The sequence below is a fragment of the Trichoderma camerunense genome (genome assembly GCF_050948025.1).
Source record: "Trichoderma camerunense strain CBS 138272 chromosome Unknown V8C40scaffold_1, whole genome shotgun sequence".
Classification (NCBI taxonomy): Eukaryota; Fungi; Ascomycota; class Sordariomycetes; order Hypocreales; family Hypocreaceae; genus Trichoderma; species Trichoderma camerunense.
The window spans coordinates 2,620,128-2,640,134 of record NW_028145369.1 but is presented as its reverse complement, the minus strand read 5'-3'; the positions used below and the strand labels follow the sequence as shown (position 1 = coordinate 2,640,134).

General features: G+C 51.9%; 9 protein-coding genes across 9 annotated transcripts; 4 read left to right on the top strand and 5 right to left on the bottom strand.

Moving 5' to 3' along the window:
* Nucleotides 1–356: 356 nt before the first annotated feature.
* V8C40DRAFT_15959 (kexin KEX2) lies at nucleotides 357–3,312 on the top strand. The gene is made up of 3 exons (XM_083211429.1): nucleotides 357–1,664; nucleotides 1,725–2,302; nucleotides 2,391–3,312. Exons 1-3 carry the CDS (start codon nucleotides 519–521, stop codon nucleotides 3,226–3,228), a joined length of 2,562 nt encoding a protein of 853 aa, XP_083079471.1. The 5' UTR covers nucleotides 357–518; the 3' UTR covers nucleotides 3,229–3,312.
* Nucleotides 3,313–3,509: 197 nt separating this feature from the next.
* On the bottom strand, nucleotides 3,510–5,666 carry V8C40DRAFT_230869 (sorting nexin-4). The gene is made up of 2 exons (XM_083212813.1): nucleotides 5,165–5,666; nucleotides 3,510–4,993 (listed from the first exon to the last, which is right to left on the bottom strand). Exons 1-2 carry the CDS (start codon nucleotides 5,411–5,413, stop codon nucleotides 3,854–3,856), a joined length of 1,389 nt encoding a protein of 462 aa, XP_083079470.1. The 5' UTR covers nucleotides 5,414–5,666; the 3' UTR covers nucleotides 3,510–3,853.
* Nucleotides 5,667–6,086: 420 nt separating this feature from the next.
* Nucleotides 6,087–8,377, bottom strand: V8C40DRAFT_230868 (LETM1-like protein-domain-containing protein). Its single transcript, XM_083212812.1, has 2 exons — nucleotides 8,133–8,377; nucleotides 6,087–8,076 (listed from the first exon to the last, which is right to left on the bottom strand). Exons 1-2 carry the CDS (start codon nucleotides 8,191–8,193, stop codon nucleotides 6,506–6,508), a joined length of 1,632 nt encoding a protein of 543 aa, XP_083079469.1. The 5' UTR covers nucleotides 8,194–8,377; the 3' UTR covers nucleotides 6,087–6,505.
* An 818-nt stretch (nucleotides 8,378–9,195) lies between these two features.
* On the bottom strand, nucleotides 9,196–10,347 carry V8C40DRAFT_15938 (uncharacterized protein). Its single transcript, XM_083211425.1, has one exon. The coding sequence runs from the start codon at nucleotides 10,159–10,161 to the stop codon at nucleotides 9,520–9,522; it is 642 nt and encodes a 213-aa protein (XP_083079468.1). The 5' UTR covers nucleotides 10,162–10,347; the 3' UTR covers nucleotides 9,196–9,519.
* Nucleotides 10,348–11,536, top strand: V8C40DRAFT_15939 (adenylate kinase ADK2). Its single transcript, XM_083211426.1, has 2 exons — nucleotides 10,348–10,690; nucleotides 10,750–11,536. The coding sequence occupies exons 1-2, from the start codon at nucleotides 10,534–10,536 to the stop codon at nucleotides 11,391–11,393; spliced, it is 801 nt and encodes a 266-aa protein (XP_083079467.1). The 5' UTR covers nucleotides 10,348–10,533; the 3' UTR covers nucleotides 11,394–11,536.
* A 414-nt stretch (nucleotides 11,537–11,950) lies between these two features.
* Nucleotides 11,951–14,027, bottom strand: V8C40DRAFT_230863 (ER lumen protein retaining receptor-domain-containing protein). The gene is made up of 3 exons (XM_083212811.1): nucleotides 13,467–14,027; nucleotides 13,036–13,395; nucleotides 11,951–12,979 (listed from the first exon to the last, which is right to left on the bottom strand). Exons 1-3 carry the CDS (start codon nucleotides 13,479–13,481, stop codon nucleotides 12,329–12,331), a joined length of 1,026 nt encoding a protein of 341 aa, XP_083079466.1. The 5' UTR covers nucleotides 13,482–14,027; the 3' UTR covers nucleotides 11,951–12,328.
* Nucleotides 14,028–14,429: 402 nt separating this feature from the next.
* V8C40DRAFT_230859 (LicD family-domain-containing protein) lies at nucleotides 14,430–16,206 on the top strand. Its single transcript, XM_083212810.1, has 6 exons — nucleotides 14,430–14,922; nucleotides 14,993–15,002; nucleotides 15,082–15,250; nucleotides 15,313–15,618; nucleotides 15,680–15,807; nucleotides 15,864–16,206. Exons 1-6 carry the CDS (start codon nucleotides 14,814–14,816, stop codon nucleotides 15,925–15,927), a joined length of 786 nt encoding a protein of 261 aa, XP_083079465.1. The 5' UTR covers nucleotides 14,430–14,813; the 3' UTR covers nucleotides 15,928–16,206.
* A 200-nt stretch (nucleotides 16,207–16,406) lies between these two features.
* Nucleotides 16,407–19,469, top strand: V8C40DRAFT_230856 (uncharacterized protein). The gene is made up of 5 exons (XM_083212809.1): nucleotides 16,407–16,563; nucleotides 16,625–16,673; nucleotides 16,726–18,364; nucleotides 18,426–18,596; nucleotides 18,672–19,469. Exons 1-5 carry the CDS (start codon nucleotides 16,554–16,556, stop codon nucleotides 18,909–18,911), a joined length of 2,109 nt encoding a protein of 702 aa, XP_083079464.1. The 5' UTR covers nucleotides 16,407–16,553; the 3' UTR covers nucleotides 18,912–19,469.
* On the bottom strand, nucleotides 18,884–19,884 carry V8C40DRAFT_230854 (HSP20-like chaperone). Its single transcript, XM_083212808.1, has 3 exons — nucleotides 19,801–19,884; nucleotides 19,481–19,683; nucleotides 18,884–19,323 (listed from the first exon to the last, which is right to left on the bottom strand). The coding sequence occupies exons 1-3, from the start codon at nucleotides 19,811–19,813 to the stop codon at nucleotides 18,973–18,975; spliced, it is 567 nt and encodes a 188-aa protein (XP_083079463.1). The 5' UTR covers nucleotides 19,814–19,884; the 3' UTR covers nucleotides 18,884–18,972.
* Between the last annotated feature and the right edge of the window lie 123 nt (nucleotides 19,885–20,007).

The following is a 20,007-nucleotide window of genomic DNA, read 5'->3' as shown; positions in this document are numbered from 1 at the left end:
CGGCCACGACAACCTGCATCTCCAAGCCTGCCAATCTTTTTTTTCTTTGTGTCTTCGCTTGCGCATCGTTATATCTTTGCTGTTTTATTTTTTGCAGGCATTTCTTGGCCGTTTCAGGAGAAGAAAGGCAGCTGATTCCTGTCATTTTTGGTGAGTTTCGGACCCGTCGCTCCAGGCACCATCTACCCACCTGAAATCAATGGTTTCGTTTCTCCTGAGTAATTGGCACTTCTGCTGCGGATGGCGCAGGCTGGCCTCGGGAGCCCCGTTCCGAGTCAAACTGTGGCGAGTTGCGACGCATCTTCGACTCCTGAACCTGCATTTGCAATCGAGCGCTGCATTTGTATTTCCAGCTCGTCTCTTTTTACTAACGGCTATTGCGCAGACGCTATTTTCTGTTCATCGACCCATCTGCAGGGGACAAAGAAACCAGAAGAGCTCCATGTGCTGGTAGCTCCAGTCGCTTTCCTCCAACGCGCGTCCATCCCTTTCCTGCGCCGTCATTGCTATTCGCTGCCATGAAGGTCGCTTCTGTTCTTGGACTTGCCGGCCTGGCGGCCCTGGCGCAGGGTGCCAGAATTGCCAGAGACTACGACAAGAACGACTACTATGTACTGCATCTCGAACCGTCGGTGCAGCCTGGCGATGTCGCCATACGCCTTGGTTTGACGCACGAAGGCCAGCTTGGAGAGCTTACCGACCACCACGTTTTCCGCGCCGAGAAGCATGAGCGAGATATTGTCAGAGATGAGGTTCGGGAGCGAAGGAGGAGGAAGCGAGACATTGGCGGGTACGATGTCCTAGACGGTGTCCTTTTGACCACAAAGCAAAAGGCTCGCAGCCGTCTGCAAAAGAGAATCATTCCGCCACGTCCGCCCATGGATTTGAATCCTCGTTCTCCTCAGAAGCCAGACGATACGGCGGTCCGTACACAAGAGAATGTCATGAGGGACTTGAGCATTGCCGACCCGATATTCAAGGACCAATGGCACCTGTTCAACACGGTGCAGCTTGGCCATGACGTTAACGTCACTGGGCTCTGGCTCGAGGGCATTACCGGCAAGAATGCGACTGTGGCCATGGTCGACGACGGCCTGGATATGTACAGCCGAGACTTGAAAGACAACTACTTCGCCGAAGGTTCTTGGGATTTCAATGACAACGACCCGGAGCCGAAACCAGAACTGTCGGACGACAGGCACGGAACGAGATGTGCTGGTGAGATTTCTGCGGTGCGCAACGATGCGTGCGGCGTTGGCGTTGCATACGACTCCAAGATTGCAGGTATTCGGATTTTGAGCAGCCCTATTAGCGATGCAGATGAAGCCGAGGCCATGATCTACAAGTATCAGGACAACCAAATTTACTCCTGTTCATGGGGACCTCCGGACGACGGCAGATCCATGGAAGCCCCTGATGTCTTGATTCGACGAGCCATGCTCAAGGGCGTCCAAGCGGGTCGTGGAGGCCTTGGTTCCATCTACGTCTTTGCTAGCGGTAACGGTGCGGCCAGTGGTGACAACTGCAATTTTGATGGATACACCAACTCCATCTACAGCATAACAGTCGGTGCAGTCGACCGTGCTGGCCAGCACCCATACTATTCGGAGCACTGCTCTGCCCTCCTAGTTGTGACTTACAGTAGTGGTGGCGGTGATGGCATTGTAAGTTCTTGATCCCTCTCTTCTTTTCTCAAAATCAACATCAGTAGCTAACCAGGTCAGCACACAACCGATGTTGGAGAAAACGCCTGCTACGGCATGCATGGTGGTACATCTGCCGCGGCACCCCTTGCCGCAGGTATTTTTGCCTTGGTCATGCAAGTTCGCCCGGACCTGACTTGGCGAGATCTCCAATACCTTGCTATGGACACAGCTGTCAAGCTTGATGACCAGACGGATGCTGAGTGGCAGAACACTGCCGTCGGGAGACAGTTTAGCCACACCTTTGGCTACGGCAAGATTGACTCTTACGCTCTCGTTGAAAAGGCCAAGACGTGGAAGAAGGTGAAGCCCCAGGGCTGGTACTTTTCTCCATGGCTGCACATCAAAAAGGACATCCCCGAAGGTAACGACGGATTGGTCGTCAGCTTTGATGTGACCCCCGAGATGCTCAAGAAGGCCAACTTGGCTCGTCTGGAGCACGTCACTGTCACCATGAATGTTGAGCATACTCGACGTGGCGATTTGAGCGTGGATCTGGTCAGCCCTGAGAACGTCATCAGCCATATTTCCGTCGCCCGTAAGCAGGACAACTTCAAAGGCGGTTACGATGACTGGACGTTTATGAGTGTCGCCCATTGGTAGGTTCTTTCCCTTTCCCCTTTCAACTAACACCCCTTTTCAAGGTGTTACCATGATCCGCTATTCGATGCTAATGATTTCCACTAGGGGCGAGTCTGGCGTTGGCAGATGGACACTTGTTGTCCGAGACACTGAGGTGAACAACGAAAAGGGCAAATTTATTGACTGGCACCTCAAGCTCTGGGGTGAGAGCATTGATGCCAGCCAGGCCAAGCTTTTGCCCATGCCATCAGAGGACGACGATGCCGATCACGACCAGATCCTGTCTACTGTATCGGGTGCAGCCTCCACGAAAACCAACGCGGCAACAAGCTCAACTAAGACGGCGGCTGTCGTGACTAACCCTACCGATCACCCTGTCCGACCGACGAAACCTGGAGCCAAACCTACAGAGTCAACAAAGCCTCAAGAGGGCCCAGTGGATGACAAGCCATCCGACACCGAGCACGAGGCCGCAACCGGCACCGAATCTGCTCAGCCATCCAGCACGACCAGTGCGTCTTCATCGTGGGTTTCCTGGCTTCCGACTTTTGGTACAAAGGCGAAGATCTGGATTTATGGCGCCATTGGCCTGATTGCCGCCTTCTGCTGCGGCCTCGGTATCTACCTCTACATCGCCCGCCGCCGCCTCCGCAACAACTCCCGCAGCAACTACGAGTTTGAGCTCCTCGATGAGGAGGAGACTGAAGGCTTGAATAGCGCGGAGAAGGGTCCCAATGCGGGCAAGAAGACCCGACGAACTCGCGGTGGAGAGCTCTACGATGCCTTTGCGGGCGGCAGCGATGATGACGACGAGTTTGACGAGTACAGGGATCGATCGGCTGATAGGCTGGCGGGCCACAATCCCGATGAGCCGGAGCACTATGCCGTTGGCGAAGATAGTGACGATGACCATATCGAGGAAAAGCAAAGACTACGGGATTGAACATAGACGTTGCTTATTTTGACTTGCTCTTTTTTTTTTTCTTGCATGGAAGAGGAAGGACGTTGATTGAAAGCTTCAGTATTCATTAGACGGAGTATATTTCACATTGGCTTGTTTTCTATCTTATATCTCATAACTTACTTACTTGCTACTTGTTTATCGATCACTCATTTTGACTGACTTGATGTATTACGTCTTTGCCTGGTTGTAAATGACAGGTTGTTTAATCGGGAAAGAGAACGAGTTTCTTCCATTGCTCTGAATTGGAGTATATAATGATGCGCTGAATGGCGAGGGGTACAACTTATATATGTTATTACAGATCGGTCCATCAAAGCAATTCATCTCATGGTAGTATTCATACAAGTCACAAGTCACTTCATTTTCTTCTTTTTAAGCACTTCTTTATTACAACGCCGCCATAGTATCCCAAACGCCCCAAAAGATCTCGATACACCACGCTCTTGAGCTGTTCCTTGGCCCTCCCCCTTGTCGTCAAGATCGTTCTTCCATTATTTACGCTTCATGTTCCAAGTCAAGCCATGCCCACGCCTCAGCCAACCCGCCATCAAAAGTGTATTTTAGCTTCACAAACAAGAAAATAGAATGGCAAAAATCAAACAGTTCACGCTACAGGAACAACGCCCTCCTTCTCCATCTCCATGACATATGACTCCCACAACTCAGCAACATCACCGTAGAACTTGACATGGGCATCGGCCAGGCCTCCCAGCTGCGCCTTCATCTCGATGCGCTTAATGCGCTCAAAGTCGGCAACCTCACGGATGACCTCGTCGTCGAAGCGATCGCTCGTCAAGCGGGCGTTTTCGACCTCGGTGCTGAGCTCCTCGACCCTCAGCTCCAGCTTCCTGGTACGCTCACGCCGGGCCTGCTCGTGATCCACGCCTCGAACGTCCTCAATCTTGGCGCGGATGAAGCCGCCCGGCCCGCTGGGTGCGCCGTGGCCCGAGCGCAAAGAGTCTCTCTCGGATGTTGATTTGTTCAGGTACTCTGTCAGTTGCTCGTAATCAAGCTGCTTCTGCTCTCTGGCCTTGAGCAAGTTCTTGAGAGCGAGAGAATAAGCCTGCATGTCGCGCAGTGAGCCAAGGTAATCCTGATCTGTGACCTCCTTGAGCTGATGAAGGTTGGCTGCTGTATCCTCGATGGAGGCGGCGAAGGCGTGAACGGCGGGCTCGATGCCGGGTTCAAGGGTAATAAGCTTCTGGAACTGCTCTGCCAGGTCCCGAAGGTCGGTTTCCAGGTCGCCCTCTCGACGGGCCACACGAGCAATGACTTTTTCAATATGGCCGAGGTCTTCGTCGAGCTTGTCGCTCTTTTCCTTGACCTCAATGAAGCGCCTGTCGGGCTGGTGGACCTTGGTAAAGGCATTGATAAAGGTGTCGGCAAAGTTGTCGAAAACGCCGCTAGAACCACCGGGGTCGCTCGTTATGCTGCCACGAGCTGTGCGGCTCTTGACCGTCGCATTCCAGTCGGGGCTCTCGAGGAAGCTGTGCAGGATGGTGCTCCGGCGCAGGACCGGGTGCAGAGACAGGCGGTTGAGGAAGCGCTGCAGCGAGTGGCCACGTCGTGAGGTGAAGTCGTTACCAAAGCGATCGCCACGGACGTACTCCATGCGCTGCTTGTCCGGGATGGGCGGGACGGCGCAAGCCGGATAGTCTCGCATCAGCTGCTTGAACAAGAAGGCAAAGTCGGTGAAGCGCCGCCGTACGGTGGTGACTTCTTTCTGGAAGGACGGGAACGTGGACTAAAGGCCATGTCGTTAGCTAGGCATCACTCAACAGCAGTCGATTTGCATTGCCTTGCAACAGCGTCAAGGTGAGATGAGGCGGGGTAACGAGGGGAGACGAAGAGACATGGCGAAAGCCAAAATGAGTCGCCTATGATCATGACTAGATGTAGATGAAGATAGACGTACGTGAGTGGTGACGAGATACGAAACAAAGGCGTCCTTGGTGCCGTCATTCTCCTTGATGGGCGACCCAACGGTACACTCGAGCTTCTCACGGCCGATGCCCTGCGAGGAGCTGTTTCCGGCCTCGTCCATGGCGCGAGCGGGTGAGTCGGCAGCGGCGACAGCAGCAGCTCGCGCTGCCTGGTCGTGGACATGGTCGCTCCAAGTGACGTTGGAGAAGTCGTCGTTGTCGTTGTCGTGGTGCGTCGTCATGGTCGAAGCATTAGATGACTCTTGGTTCGGATTTCGGGAGTTTGCGCCTAGAGGGAGGGGTTACGGGCTGAAGAGATGGCTGATGGTAGATGCTGCGGCAATTGATTTAGAGCTCTCTCTCGTATTCTGTAGAGGTGCAGTGCGAGTGAAGGAAGGGAGAAGAAATGGCGGGCTTGAGTCGAGATTCAAAGGTGGCGTATGTCTGAGGCTAGTTGAGAGGCGTGGACAGGCAGTTGGCTTCTGGCTGTTGGTGTGGAAAGATGCGCGCAATTAGCAGGGCTCAAAGTGCCTAGCAGGTACATGCAGCAGCTGCAGCTCGTTTCGAGGTACATGGACAAGATGGAATTCGCTGAGACTCCAGCCATCTACAAGCTGTATCTCATGACTGTTGAAATACCGGATGAGCTGAAAATGCAATAAAAATCAATTTAATACTAGGAGTCTCTTCTTTTGAAGCTGTAATTCCTTGGCTGTTGAAAAGTGCTGTTTCGTCTTCAAAGTCACTTCCCACAGCCTCGGTACCTGGAAGGGACTGATGACGCAACAGCTCAACCGCATCCAGACAGCCTTTTAACTTGGCATGGTACACAGCCTGCATCGTTTCAACGCTTTCTTTAACCCCTGTCTCTATGATTTCTACTGTACCCCGTATGCTCATCAGTTACTACATATTGGTATCACGAGGCTGTGCTAGAGACATGAATTACTTTGCACTCAGTACCTTGTGTGCACTGTAGATAGTAGGTAATAAGGTAACTGACAGTCAAATCGGCCTTCACTCCTCTTGATCATTAACAGTATGCGTAGTCTATTTGTTTGTTTCCTGTGTGTCGAGATGTCTATGCCGCCCCTTCTCCCTAACTAAATAGTTTCCATGTTTCTCATCATCCGGCTATTGTAAACATGTTTCCCTTATCCTTTCAGGGTATGCGGTACCCACTGTACATATGAAATTGCTAAGAATAACACGTCGTTTGACTGCCGGCGCTCTTGTGTACGCCGTAATTTGTTTCCTTTATGACCCTTTGTGTTTTTTTTGGTGCTTTGAGCTTCCTCCTTTTTTTTATATTTTATACATTTGCTGGCTCGTCATTATTTCTGGTCCTTGGCAGCGGCCTTGTGCTCGGCCTCGACGGCTTTGATCTGCTCCAGTTCAGCGTCAACCATCTCGCCGGCAGGCTTCTTCTCGAGCCCGCTCTCAGCAGCTGTCATTTGTCGCTCTTCCTTCTCGTCAATGTCGTCGACATCACGAGGAGTGGCGAAGCCGGTGGTCTGGCTCTCCTGGTTCTGCTGCTCCTCCTCCTCAATGAGCTCTTGCTGCTCCTTCAGAACCTCGAGACGCTGCTTGTTGGTGGCGGCACCCTCGGCATTGTGAACCTCGAGCTCAATCTCGTGGAACAGCTCCTCGGGGATGGAGGACAGAACACCAACGAGAGCCTCGATCTGGCTTGAACCCTCGCCAGATCCTTGACCGTACATGTAAGCATTGCTCAGGACCAGCAGCGTGGAGGGAACACCCTCCTTGAGACGCAAATCAAGCCATGTCTGCAAGTCGGCCCTCATCCTAGCGGGGGATACGCTGTGCGTGCGGATACCGCGAGCGGCACATGCCAGCTGCAGCTCCGCGACGGTCAGGCTGTCAGCGCCCTCATAGGCGATAGCCTTATCATCGCGCTTGATCTGACGCATGCGGTGACGGATCTGGTATCGCAGCATGGAATCCGTGCCAAAGGTGTTAAGGCCCATGTACCGGCACATGGACACAAGCTGAGGGCGTGACAGATTGTCCAGAGTCATGTCATCCCGGAAGATCTTGCAAACCTTGATGACGTCCTGGTCGGTGGGCGCCTCGCCGGTGGACCTGACCTTGCGGAAGAAGTTGGCAAACTCCTCCTTCTGAGCAGTCGCAGTCGCCTGGCTCAGGGGAAGACCAGTCTCTTTGAGTGTCTGCCGCATAAAGGAGCTGACCTCCTTCCTCGTAGACCGCAAGAGACTAGCCTTGGCCTCCTTGGACTTTTGCCCCTCAAACGTGCTGGGGAGCATGTTGGGGAAGAGCTTCAAGGCCAGAGGAATCAAGGCCTCACCAAGGGGAACAATGACGAAGATGGAAAAGGGGACCAGCCGACCGAGATCCTGGACAGTGCGTCGAAGCTGCTTGTTCTCTCTGCGGGTAAGCTCATAGCCAGCGGCCATCTTCAGGGCTAACCGCCAGCTGATGCGGACCTCTGTAGCAAGAAGCTTGCTTCCATCCCAGTAATGCTGAGCCTCCTTCTTGACCTTTTGCCAGACTGTCAATTTGATCTCCTCTTCTTTCTTCTTGGCCAGCTCTTTTTGGCCGGTGAGCTCGTCCTTCTTTGCGGCCAGTTCAGTTAATGAGGCGTCGTCAGCGGCCTTGCCGGATTGAACAGCAGCATTGGCCGATGCATCTTTAGTATTTGCCTCTGCATCGGACTTTTTGGCAGCGCTCGAGGGATCCTTGGGTAGTGGCTTCTTAGCCAACTCGGCGTTGAATCCGGGGGGCGGTCCAGACGGCGCATCCGGTCGATGAGGCTCGGTTCCCAATTGGCGCAATGGAACCAACAGGGCCAAGGCAGGAATCTGAGTCTGTCGAGCAATATGTCTGGTGATGAGAGCTGACGAGGCACCTCGGGATAGGTTTCTTGCTATGGGGAGATGTCAGGAACCATGGCGGTCTGTAAGGGGTTTTGCATAATCTCACCTTGACCCAGCAGGGGGTTGCGAACCACTGCCCTGCGGGCAAGGCTGGATGAGGCGCTCATTGCGAGCAGATGTGTGAATTACAGAACGAAACGGACAACAAGATGATGGCGACACACAGCAAAGACACAACGAGAGCAGAACAGAGATGAAAGAGACAGAATTGATGTCGAAGCCGGTGGATGGAGGGATGATGAAGGAAAGAATATCGATGGGTCCAGGCCGGCATGGAACAGACCTAGAACAAGGGTCGATCGAAAGGTACGTACCGACTGTTGGCCTTTGGTGCGCCACATGTCAGAGGCGGATACTGGCATTCCATTGGCCGGATCAGAGTTTACATGGGGCGGTTGGGCTGAAGCCATCCGGCATGTAGAATCACGTGACATAATCTCTCCTGGCGCCAAAGTCAAAGAGGCCAACGTTACATAATCTGCCCTGAATCGCGATCGCTGATTTGATGCTGATTTTGAATTGGGCGTTCTGGGTCTCGGACACGTCGGACTTTGGGGGACGCATGCAAGATGCACTGTACATGTATGCTTTGCTGGCAGCATGCTGGTTTGTATGTACGGTCAATCGTGGGGATGGGTGCCATGATTTGTTGTGAGCGGCCTACAGGTGCATGTACGGATCGCAAACGCTGGCAGACGCTGTCACCCGTGGAGGGACATGCACGACAATCATCGTTGGGCTGCACATGGTCGATGCCCTACCTGCTCCTCGATGAAGTTGCGTGAACATGCGATGCCTCGGACGACGGCCATGCTTTAGCATTGATTTCGAAGCGTGGAGAGGATAAAGTCCCCTGTGGTGACAGGGTACATGTATTCATCAGACTCCCAGACATCAAACAATATGTCAATGGGTCAAATCGGGTTTCAAGAGGCTCCAAAGCCAAATCCGAGACGGGAATTGCGCATGGATTAATACTCGGACTCGCAAGAGCTGTGCCCAGCCCTCGACAGCGTATGGCTGGCCCATCTTGGATCACGTCGGGCGTCGCTCGCTCTTTGCTGGAGATTGCTCGGGAACTGGTCCCCCATCGGACCTTGAAGTGAAGCACGACTGTCTCAGAGCATCTATGTACTGCTTTGTGTGTGCCAACAGCCAATTAGCATCTAGCAAAGACCTCAATTCTGTCGGCGGCAACAACAAGAGCAAAGCAAGAGCAACGATAGCCCGGCCATTGTCTCGTTCACTCCGTTGAACAACATCTGCAGCTGGAGCCGGTCCAATCAGCTGAGGTGCCCGTAGGTGTAAACAGAAAATCGTAGGGGCACCGTCTTGGCTATATATACATGAACTAAGAGTACCTAATACATCAACGCCGTGATTACTTCAAGTTGTAATCGTACTTGATAGTACCTGTAAGACTGCATATATCCTCAACTTGGACATTGATCAGCCCTTTCGGGGCCGGACCGCCGCGGACCGCCTTGTCCGCGCTGGCAACAGAGCCCATTTTCTCTGATAATTACTGCTTTCAACCTCAAACGGCAAGACGACACTCGCCATCCAGGCCAGAATGCTCTTTGAGCCGAATGCTCGCCCAAGAAGCAGCGCGACGAAACCAGGCAGACGCCGGCTAAGTCGCTGCTTAGCGCCCACCCTTTCCAGTGTTCCACTGCAACAAGGCACCCCTCGTCCCCGGATTTAGCGCACGTGCCGGCCGTTTCCAGCGCTCTTCCAGCACACCAAGGCCGCGTCGCAACCGCTGAAGTAGGTTTTTTTTTCGGCGCATTTGCAGGGCGGAGCGGCGGGGTCGCCCAAAGCACAAGCTCGTGTGTCCTCGAGCTCGAACCGGAGTTTGGAGCTAGAACGTCCCATCGCATGTCCATCAAACCTCGATTAATCCCATCCCATCCCACCATCTTTTTTTGCGCCCACAAAGTGCCACGTCCAGCCAAGGACTGTGCAATTGCACCGATGAATTGCCTGCACACGCCGTGCGGCGCTTCTTCGGCTCGCACATTCAACGGTTCTGGGCTGCCCCCCCGCCCGTCCCGCCATTGGCAAGACCGGGCCATTATCAACACTCAACATTATTAACACCTTTTCGTCCCACGCGCTCGCTCTGGTCCTCCTTCTCCCGTCCCTTTCAGCTTTCTGTTACATTTATATAATAATCCTTTCCTTTCTCGTCCTTGTAGAGAGCTCGTATACATCCTTTTTTGTCTCCCCAAGGCCACGTCTGGTTGATTTCCGCTCTTCTATGTAAAGAAGTTTTTTTTTCTTTCCCTTGTCGGCCAGGTTTCCCCAAGGACTCCGCGTTGTCCGTCTTCGGGCATTGCTTACGCAGCAACTGTCTGCATTCAAATACCTTGCCATCCGAAGCTCCTGGACTTTCCAAAAGGACTTTTTTCTACCGTCTCTATTTCAATCTCGGCTTCACATAGACAATGCAACTCAAGAGAGCAGCGCGAGTAATTCTAGTTGGTGCGCCGGGCGTGGGCAAGGGAACCCAGAGCGACAGGCTGCTGAAGCGCTTCCCCCAGCTGAAGGCCATTAGCACCGGCGACCTCCTCCGTCACAATGTCAAGAACCGGACACCACTCGGTGAGCAAGATAGATGCTTTTGGTGATGTCGTCGTTACTGTAACTAACCATCCAATCAGGCATCATGGCTGAAAATACCATCAAGGCAGGAGGCCTAGTGGCTGACGATTTGATGCTTCGTCTCATCTCAGGAGAGCTTCGATCCCGAGGCTGGCTGCGACCTCCCATCATGACGCTCTCAGCTGAAGCAACCTCAACCGAGGGCTCATTTCATTCCAGCGCCTCCATGGATGCTTTCAACTCGCTGCCTTTCCAAATGGACGAGCACACTATTCCCCAGGCTTCAGAGGACCCCAACGCTTCTTTCATGCTGGACGGCTACCCCCGGACTGTAGCCCAGGCCATCACGCTCGACAAGATTGTGCCCATGAACTTAGTCGTCTCCATCCAGACTCCCTTCTCCGTCATTCTTGAGCGGATTGCTGGCAGATGGGTGCACGAGCCCTCTGGTCGGGTGTACAACACAAGCTTCAACCGACCCCGTGTCCCCGGCCGCGACGACGTCACCGGCGAACCCCTCGTCCAGCGCCCTGATGACAACGAGGCGACATACCGTGCGCGCTTCCAGAAGTTTCAAGAGAACAGCGAGCCCATCCTCAACCACTATGCTAAGAAGGGCGTCTTACTCGAAGTCGAAGGCATGAGCAGCGACGAGATCAGCCCCAAGCTGTACGAAGCCTTTGAGCAGCGTTTTGCTCGGTGAATGTCCTGCCTTGTTTAAATCACGTCATACCTACGTTTTATTATTGTTTCAACAGCCTTTTTGATATTATTACTCGGTTGGCTTTTTGCTCGATTCGGCGACTTTTTTTACGTTTTACAGTTTTGGCTATTAACAGGAGTTTACACGTGTGGTTGGGAAAACGCCCTTTGGCTTCAACAATTTTGGGTTATCATGTTCATGTCGAGGAAGGGAAAAGAGAGGAGGACCCCATGACGGAGCAATTGCCGAGAGTCTTCTTCCGGCTTTTCTCTTCCCTTACCTTGGTTATTTTTTCTGCGTAGTGTGCGAATAGTGTACATATGGGGTGACGAAAAGTCCCCGGCGTTGAATTTTCATCGGAGTTTTAATACCGCGCATCCTGCTAATGTTTTGTATATGAAAATGACCTGACGTTCACATGCCTGTCGTGCGACTTGGGCGAGCTACTAAGCCGGGACTGAGCAGGATGGATGCTTGCGTCTTTCTCCGCACCCGGGACAGGTACCGAGACTCCACTACCAGGCCGAGGGCCCTTGACTTGTGCTTCTTACCTTCTCGGGCTGTTTTCTCGGCTACAACAAATCAACGGCCCGCGGCTCAAAGAGTCCCGGAAACACGAGTGGACTGGACGAACGAATTCCATTGCAATACTCCGAACATTCATGCCACTAGCCGTACATGGCCCAGCTATTGAAATCAAGTACTAAACCAACCTCTCGTCATCCAACTCCCCACCACAGCTCCGTGAATCCCGTAGATACAAAACCACAAACCAAATGGAAAATATCCCAAACAATGCCCCAGTGTAAATCAACGGCGAACGGCTGAATAGCCGCCAATTCAGCCGCCACTACCTATCCTCAGGAAGTCGAAGCTATGACCACGAACTTGTGCATCTCACTGAGAGATGTGATATCGAGGCAACCAAAGCTCCTTTAATCGTCCCATTCGTCTCCGCTCCGGATACCTGGCGGCGTGTTGTTCGAGCGAGAGGAGCTCCCGCCACGCAGTGGTGTATCCTCCTCATCGTCGTCATCGTCCATGGCCTTGGCCAGGTCATCGGGGTCGCGCATCTTGGCATCGGGGTCCACCACTCCGTGAATTTCCTCGTCGTCGTCATCATGTCGACCAGTGTCCAAAACACCTTCGTCAGCACTGACAGAGATGCCGCGAGATCCCCACCTCGCGCGACCACCACCATTGCCTGCCACATTGCTCTCTTCGTCGTCGGTAGCATGAGTGTTCTTGCCAAAGATACGGTGTAAGAACCATCCCCGGCTCAAATCGTCAGCATCAACCACGCCGCCGCCGCGAAGCTTAACTCGCTGTCGTGTGTAGTAGACCCAAGCGAAGTCTATATAGAAGGCAGTCTGGATAATGCCGAAGATAACGGCAATGGCATCAGGCGCCCTGTCGTTGACATCGAGTTCCCGAATGAACCAATTTATGCAGTAAAAAGCCCGGTAGGATCCCAGTGCCAAGAGGTAGAACGAGTCGATTACAGTCGGAACGGTGGTCTGTCTCAACAGCAATAGCTGCGGAAGAACGGCCACGGATTCTAGGATTTCTGAGAAGGACCACATCCACTATCACGACAGTCAGTAAATAGACGCTTCGACTTTGACAGCGGGCCAGGACATACAGTCAGGAATCCCCAACGGAATTTCTTTTCGAAAATCAACATTGCAAAGGGCGACAGAGCAAGAGAGCCAAAGAGGACAATGGCGCCAAGCTTCCAGGAGATCTCACGCTCTCGAGAGCGGGGAAACACCCACTGCATAACACCAAGGATGTAGAAAGACGTGACAATGTATGTTACTTTGAATATCGCGTTCCATGCCGACTGTTCTCTGAATAGATCGAGGTATCGCGTGCAGAAGACGACGGCGTAGAGGCCTTGTGTGATGAGGGACACTCCCTCTGCGCTGCGGTTTCTGTGGATGGAGAAGATGAGGATGCCCTTGGAGAGCATGTGGACGATGTCGCCCAAGAGGCGAAAGATCTGAGCCGCAACAGTTAGCCTACATCATTCTCTGATTACATCGCAAGAGGAAGATTCGGGGTCAATCGTACATTCCAAGCTCCCATGATGGAGGTTCGCGGCACAGCCTCGCCGCTGCTTCAGGATCGAAATAAGAAGAAGCCAAGGCAGCAAGAAAGGGGCTGAGAGAAGACTGCAAAAGAAACAAAGTCAAGAACTTTTATAGGACGAAAACCATCGAGTCTATCCGGTCGATCGCAAATGACCGTTGAATAGGGAGATGCTTCAAGGTTCGGGGAGAGAAGCCGAAAGCAAAGGCAAAAGCATGGAGCTGAAGCTGAGCTTGCGTCAGATCCCGAGTCGCAGGAGGCACGACACAGCCCCACTTTTGTGACGACGCCTTGGTAGCTGCATATTATGGGCAACGTGTACCTGAGATTGCTAGCGTCGATTGCTTTGATGCAAAGTACCTTCAGCAGGTTGAACGTTTTCAACCATAGCCATGTTAAAGCTTCATGATGAATCATAGGTACCTTAGGTAGGTAGTGGTACAAAACTATGAGAGTGCCCAAACTTACACCGTAATGTCAGCATCTGCCTCTCAAAGTGTGACAGCTTGAAAACGCTATGCTTTGCCATTTGCTGCACGTGGGTGTTTGTTTTGCCATCTGAAAGTGAAGGCTTGGATTGTTGTACGGAGTACTGAAACCAGTAGAGGTACTAACCAATTTCCCCGTGAAATTCCCCGCAAGGTAGGTACCAGGGAGACGTTTACGACGTAATACACCTTGATACTCCTTTAGCTCGTATTAGGACAGGCGTTTCACAACCCTCTCCCTTCACATCCAAATCTCATCGGATTGTGTCTGTGCAATGGCTCAGCCTGATTCTACAGGGCGTTGAGGCAGAAGGTTTGGTAGTGTAAAGCCTGTACTTGTAGAGCCCCATTTTCAGAGGTACATCTTTGGGAGCCCAAAATCAGTGTCGCGTGATGTCACCACAGCGGTGTTTTTTAGGTACCGCTGGAGCCGGAATTTGTCAATTAGTTCCAGGGGGTTTTTCAACAAAGGGTGGAATTATCAGAATCAAAATCAACAAACAAAAAACATGACTTCTTCTGCCTCCCAAACAGCGCGCCGCATCGACACTCTCCAGGTGCATCTTCAATTTATTTAGCATCCCAAAAAGGATCGATACGCGCGTCAACCCCCATGTACTGCTCCCACCGCTGCCGAAACAGTCGCTGCTGAGTGGTCGCTTTCTAGTCCCCCTTCACGGCATCGAATTGCCGACGCCAAAGCGTCACCAGTTCCACCCTGGATTGGAGTTATTAATTTATATTCCTCTGTTGAATTCCTGAGATTTGTTCAAAAGGGGGGTTTCTGAGGAGACAAGAAGAGAGGCTGCGCCTCTACCGACGAGTATCAAATCAGCCCCAAATGAAGTCCTGCAAGAGCATCATCATCGCAGCCGCGTGGACAGCGCTGGCTTGGGGTATTAGTGCTGCCCCGGCGGCAAAACCCAAGGCTCCTGAGCCAAAATATTTCCGTGAGTGGATATTAAGAGTGATGACGCGGCTACTCAGCAGTTGCCATATACTGACAAGAACCACCTGTAGATGAGAATCCGTGAGTATCTTAGCTACGGCTATGTAACTGTTACTGTTACTAGTCCTTGCTGCTCTTATGTCTAACATAGAATCGATAGCTATGATGTTCACTATGATAATCGCTACTCTCACATACTTCTCGAGGACCCTGAGCAGAGAGAGGCCATCAAAGTCTTAGTTCAGACGTATCTGGCAACATTCCGAGACTTGGGCATTCAAACATGGCTGATGCATGGAACTCTTCTCGGATGGTGGTGGGGTAAGAAGGTATTTCTACCATGAATCCTTCATACTTATAGCTCTTTTTCGTTCTAACCTGCAATCTCAAGGTCATGCCGTGGGACTATGATGCGGATGTCCAAGTCACAGAGGCAGACATGTATCTTCTAGCCGCCTATCACAACATGACCATCTACTACTACAAGTACGGCACGATGGAACAAGGTCGCTACTTCCAGCTCGAAATCAACCCGTATTTCGTCCATCGAGACCAAGATGATAGGTCCAACGTCATCGATGGCCGGTGGATCGATATGCAGAATGGGCTATACATCGACATTACTGCGGCAAGATATGCTCTTAATCATGAGCAGGGCGAAGGGATTCTATATGACAAATATGGCCACGAATATCGCGTAAGGACAAGTTTTGATTCTGAGTAACTCGTCATTCATAAGGTGCTAATGTGCGCCATAGGATACATATGTCTTCCCGCTGCGAGACACAACTTTCGAGGGAGTACCCTGCAAGATTCCCTATCGATACGAGGAAATGCTGCAAGCAGAATACGGAAAGAAGTCTTTACTTTATACCAAATATCACGGGTATGTTAGAAGGTCTTTTATCTGCACTTTGGCAGCTCAGCTGACATTCAATTTAGCCACAGATTCGATAACGAGACAAGGTCGTGGGTTCCCCTTGAAGAAAAGGAAGAAGAATTATAGTTTGGCCATATGGATTGCATCAGCATATGTAGGCGTTGGTACTCTCGATATTCATGAGACGGTATTGGTATTTGACGACGATTAGAGAATGGGATGATGGCAGAATAACCGGCGGGCTCGGTACATGGATGGGCATATTGACAGAATACGCTATATGAGGTTTTAAAGTCAAATCATCAAAGGTGCTTGGGATATGTATTTATGTTTGTTTACGACACAAAATGGGATTATCATGGCAGATGATTGCCATGACCGAGATATCTTCAATCTTTTATGCGTTTCCTTTTTCAGTATCTATACTTTATATCGTCCACCAATTGGGCGTCTTATTATGTACCGGTACCTGAAGATTTCCAGCCCTACGATGTCGAAAACCCCACTGCATTAATCAACGCGTGTCTCGAAACAGTCGCGTCCTAGCTGCCGTTGGAATCCACTTTTAACGCCTCCAGCTCGAAGCTCTCAGATTTGCATCTGCCAGTATCGCAACCTTCGAATTCTCTTCCCATATACGACAATCAGCGCTGCTCGCACCCACGCAGAAGAAAACCATCGATCGACCGATATATGGATCTCAGATCCCACATGTAGAGGCTATATAGCGCAATTCCTTCCCTGCCTTTAAGATGGCCACAGGCGTGTCTCACCGAAACTGCTTTATTGCGCCATCTCGAATTTCATTCTAACATGCACATAGGACGACAAACCCGCGCAGACCGCTTGAATGAGCGTCTTCGGGGCGCGCAGTAAGTTGACGTCTGATAGCTGCTAATGGCCAGTTCGCTTATTGCTCTGCAGGCGCGCCAATGTGGACGATGAGTCCTTCAACCTCGACATCAACAGCCTCGACATCGGAGGTCTTGCCATTGCATCATCTATCGCATCAACCTCAAGTCCCGCGACCCGGAACAAGTACTCTCCCACTACCTCAGCAAAGAGAAGGAGACTGGACAAAGATGCGACAGCTCCTCCAGAGCCGAAATCGAGCTCCACCCCTCGACGACGACGGGTCAGATCCCGGCCCATAGAGCCACCGGTCGAATTGCCTACTCTACCGAGCGAGCCTATGGAAGAGGATGGCGAAGATGACGGCCCTACACCTAAGGCCAGTAGGACATATCGAGTGCCAATGTCTATAAGTTCGGTACGGACAGCCGGTCTGTCGATTGAAGAAGCTCAGGACGAGCTTGAGACCTTGCCTCCACACCCTGGCGCAATATCACCCGTACCTAGGCGATCACCTACCTCGCCGCGCAAATCCGATATAATCATGGAAGAGGTTTCAGAGTCTCCTGCGGATGCGCCTGGAAGTGGAAAGCGACGACGGGTACCTATGAGTGAGACACTCAGTTCAACCGTGAAATTAATGGGTGTGTTATCATCAGATGATGGGATTCCTATGCCCTCGTCCCCCCTTAAGAATAAGGCGCGACGTCGCAGTGGTGCAGCTACAGCTCGATCCTCGCAGAGATCAGCTGGAAGGGTATATGCTGGTCACGATACGAGGCACTTGGCGGATGAATTGTCGTCAGATAACTTGCCTCAATTACCAGGCATAGACGAAGAAGAGGAATTGGAAATAGAGGCTGAGGCTACTACCGACTTGATTATTGAAGAGAGCACTTTGGTACAAGATGAGGACGAACAAGAGGAGCAAAAGGAAGACCAAGAGAACTCTGATGGCATTGATGTGGAAGAAGTGGCAAGACTTTTGAAGAGGGGAAGCACGAGATTACCGCGGGAACCATCTCCAGAGCTGGGATCCCAGGAATTGGAGGATGCAGGAGAAATAGAAGAGGAGGAATTGGAGCCTGAGCCTGAACCCGAACCCGAATCGGAGCGAGAATCGGAACCCGAACCCGAAGCAGAGGAGGAAGCCGAGCCAGATGTGGAGGAAGCGACTGAGGCCGAAGAAGAGGAAGAAGAGGTGACAGTTCTGCCAACACCCCCTAAGAGAAAACGCGGACGGCCCAGCAAGAGCCCGGCTACTCAAAGACAACCTGCTGCCAAGTCGAAACCTGTTAAGCCCGTTAAACCGAGGAAACGCGTTGAAGCACAGCCACGGGATGCCAGCGAAGAACAAGAAGAACCGCAACCTAAGAAGGCTAAAGCGAAGAAGCGGCATAGCGACCAGAGCGAGGGCGACGGCGGAACGATTGAAATCACTGTCCAGCGATTTGTCAACCATAAGAAACGTGGCCATGAGGATGACGATATAGATCCACTGCAGAATGAGATGGCATTCGTCAACCACGGAGGAGAAAGTGTAATTGATGTTTTTGCTCAGGTCTGCGACGAGGTGATTTCGTCAACACTGGAGCAGCTCCAGGAGGTGGCCGGTAACGCAGAGGATCCAGCGAAGAAGAAGGAGTATCACATCAAAACGCGAGCCATTGAGGCTTACCGAGAGGAGCTCAAATCTCGGTTCCTTCAACACGTATGTCCTGAGCAAATGCGAGTCTGAACCATATGAGGTGATACTAATAAAGCGTCTTTAGGCTATTCACCTGAACCACTGGCATTCTTTGCGGAAGCGAGTTCGACACGTACAGAAAGAGAGGATGGCTTTGCGCGAGGAGATTATGCGTATCAAAGCCGAGCGAGAGCAGGTTGCTCTTCGAATGGATGCCATTAGAATCAAACACGAGGCCGATTCTAGAGAGTCAAAGGTAAGAGCCAGCTGAGACTTTGCTTTGTCGAGGTACTGTAAAGCTTCCATGCACGTACTAATGAGCGTGTTGCAGTATTGTCTCGACGCATCTTCTCTCATGCACGATGTAGACCTTGCTGTCGAACAGGGCAGAGAGGCGCCCGAGCTTTCGCGAGCCGCACAAAGGGAAGCCGAGCTGGCTAATCTCGAGCTGCTTGTGTCTCGCGTATCGGAGCAAGCAAGCTCGTCGAGCTTCACAGGTGGAATGCTCAAACAGGTCAAGGAGTTCAATTCATTCTTAGAGCGGGCTGCCATGGCACTTGAATCACGATGATACCCCCTCGTTGTTAAAGCAATTGTTTATTCATTATTTTTGTACATATACCCCCCTCGCCTTACTGGATCTTGGCCTTGCTGAAATCCATCTCTGGGTGCTGCTCCTGAAATTTCTTGAGGATATCCATCTTCTTCTGCTCGTCCGAGGTCGGCAGACCAGCCTCCTTCTGTCGCTGGTCAAACATCATCTTCTCAACCATGCCCCTGGTCTCGCCGTCGAGATCGGAGAGCTTGGAGTTTTCGGGCTGGATCTTGGTGACGTCGATGGTGGGTGCGCTGGTAACGACGTGTGCCCACCACTCCATCTTGTTGATCTTGTCGAGGTGGATTTCTACGCTCTTGGTGCCGTCGGAGTTGGTGGACAAGGTCCAAGTAGAGTCGTCGACGCGGATCGCATGGGGGAGATCGCCCTGTTGGTAACACTCAGAATGAGCACATGTATATAGATAGAAAGATTCTGCCTCGTTTCGTTCCGCTTTTATATACAGGGAGAGTGAAGAGGAGCGTTGGGGGGATCATGGAGAGTGGCCATGACGTATCATGATTATAGCAGAGGAAATGTCATACACTTATGATGGGTTCCTGTCCCTTGACACCCGCAGTCAGCGTCGTCTTTTTTATATCAACCACCAGGTCTCTCGACTTGTAGTTTCCGGGGACGTTGAAGGAGAGATCCAGCTCGCCGATGGTCTGGGTCCATTTGTAAGGCAGCGCAGCCTGTTCCTCGGCCTCCTTCTTGCGCGCGGCGGCGTCTTCAGCGGGGGATGGATCTGCAGGTAGCCGCAGCTTTGTTAGCTATTTGAATCATGAAGATACATGAGACAAGGCAGAGATGTAGATAGAGGTGGAAAAAGGTAGTACAGCTTGTGAAGACAGTAGCATCTTACCCTTGTCAGCCATGGCAAAGCACTGTGAAGCTTGTGAAGAACTTCTTTGCCTGTGATATCAAAGCACTGAAGGTAATGGTAGACAATGGATGCTGGTGGAAGTTTAGCTCGCGTTGGAGGGGCAGATGCGCTAACTATGAGCCTGGCAGATGCTAAACAGGCCCGCAGGCCAATGATGTGGCGGGGATCCTGCTTACGTACTCCCAG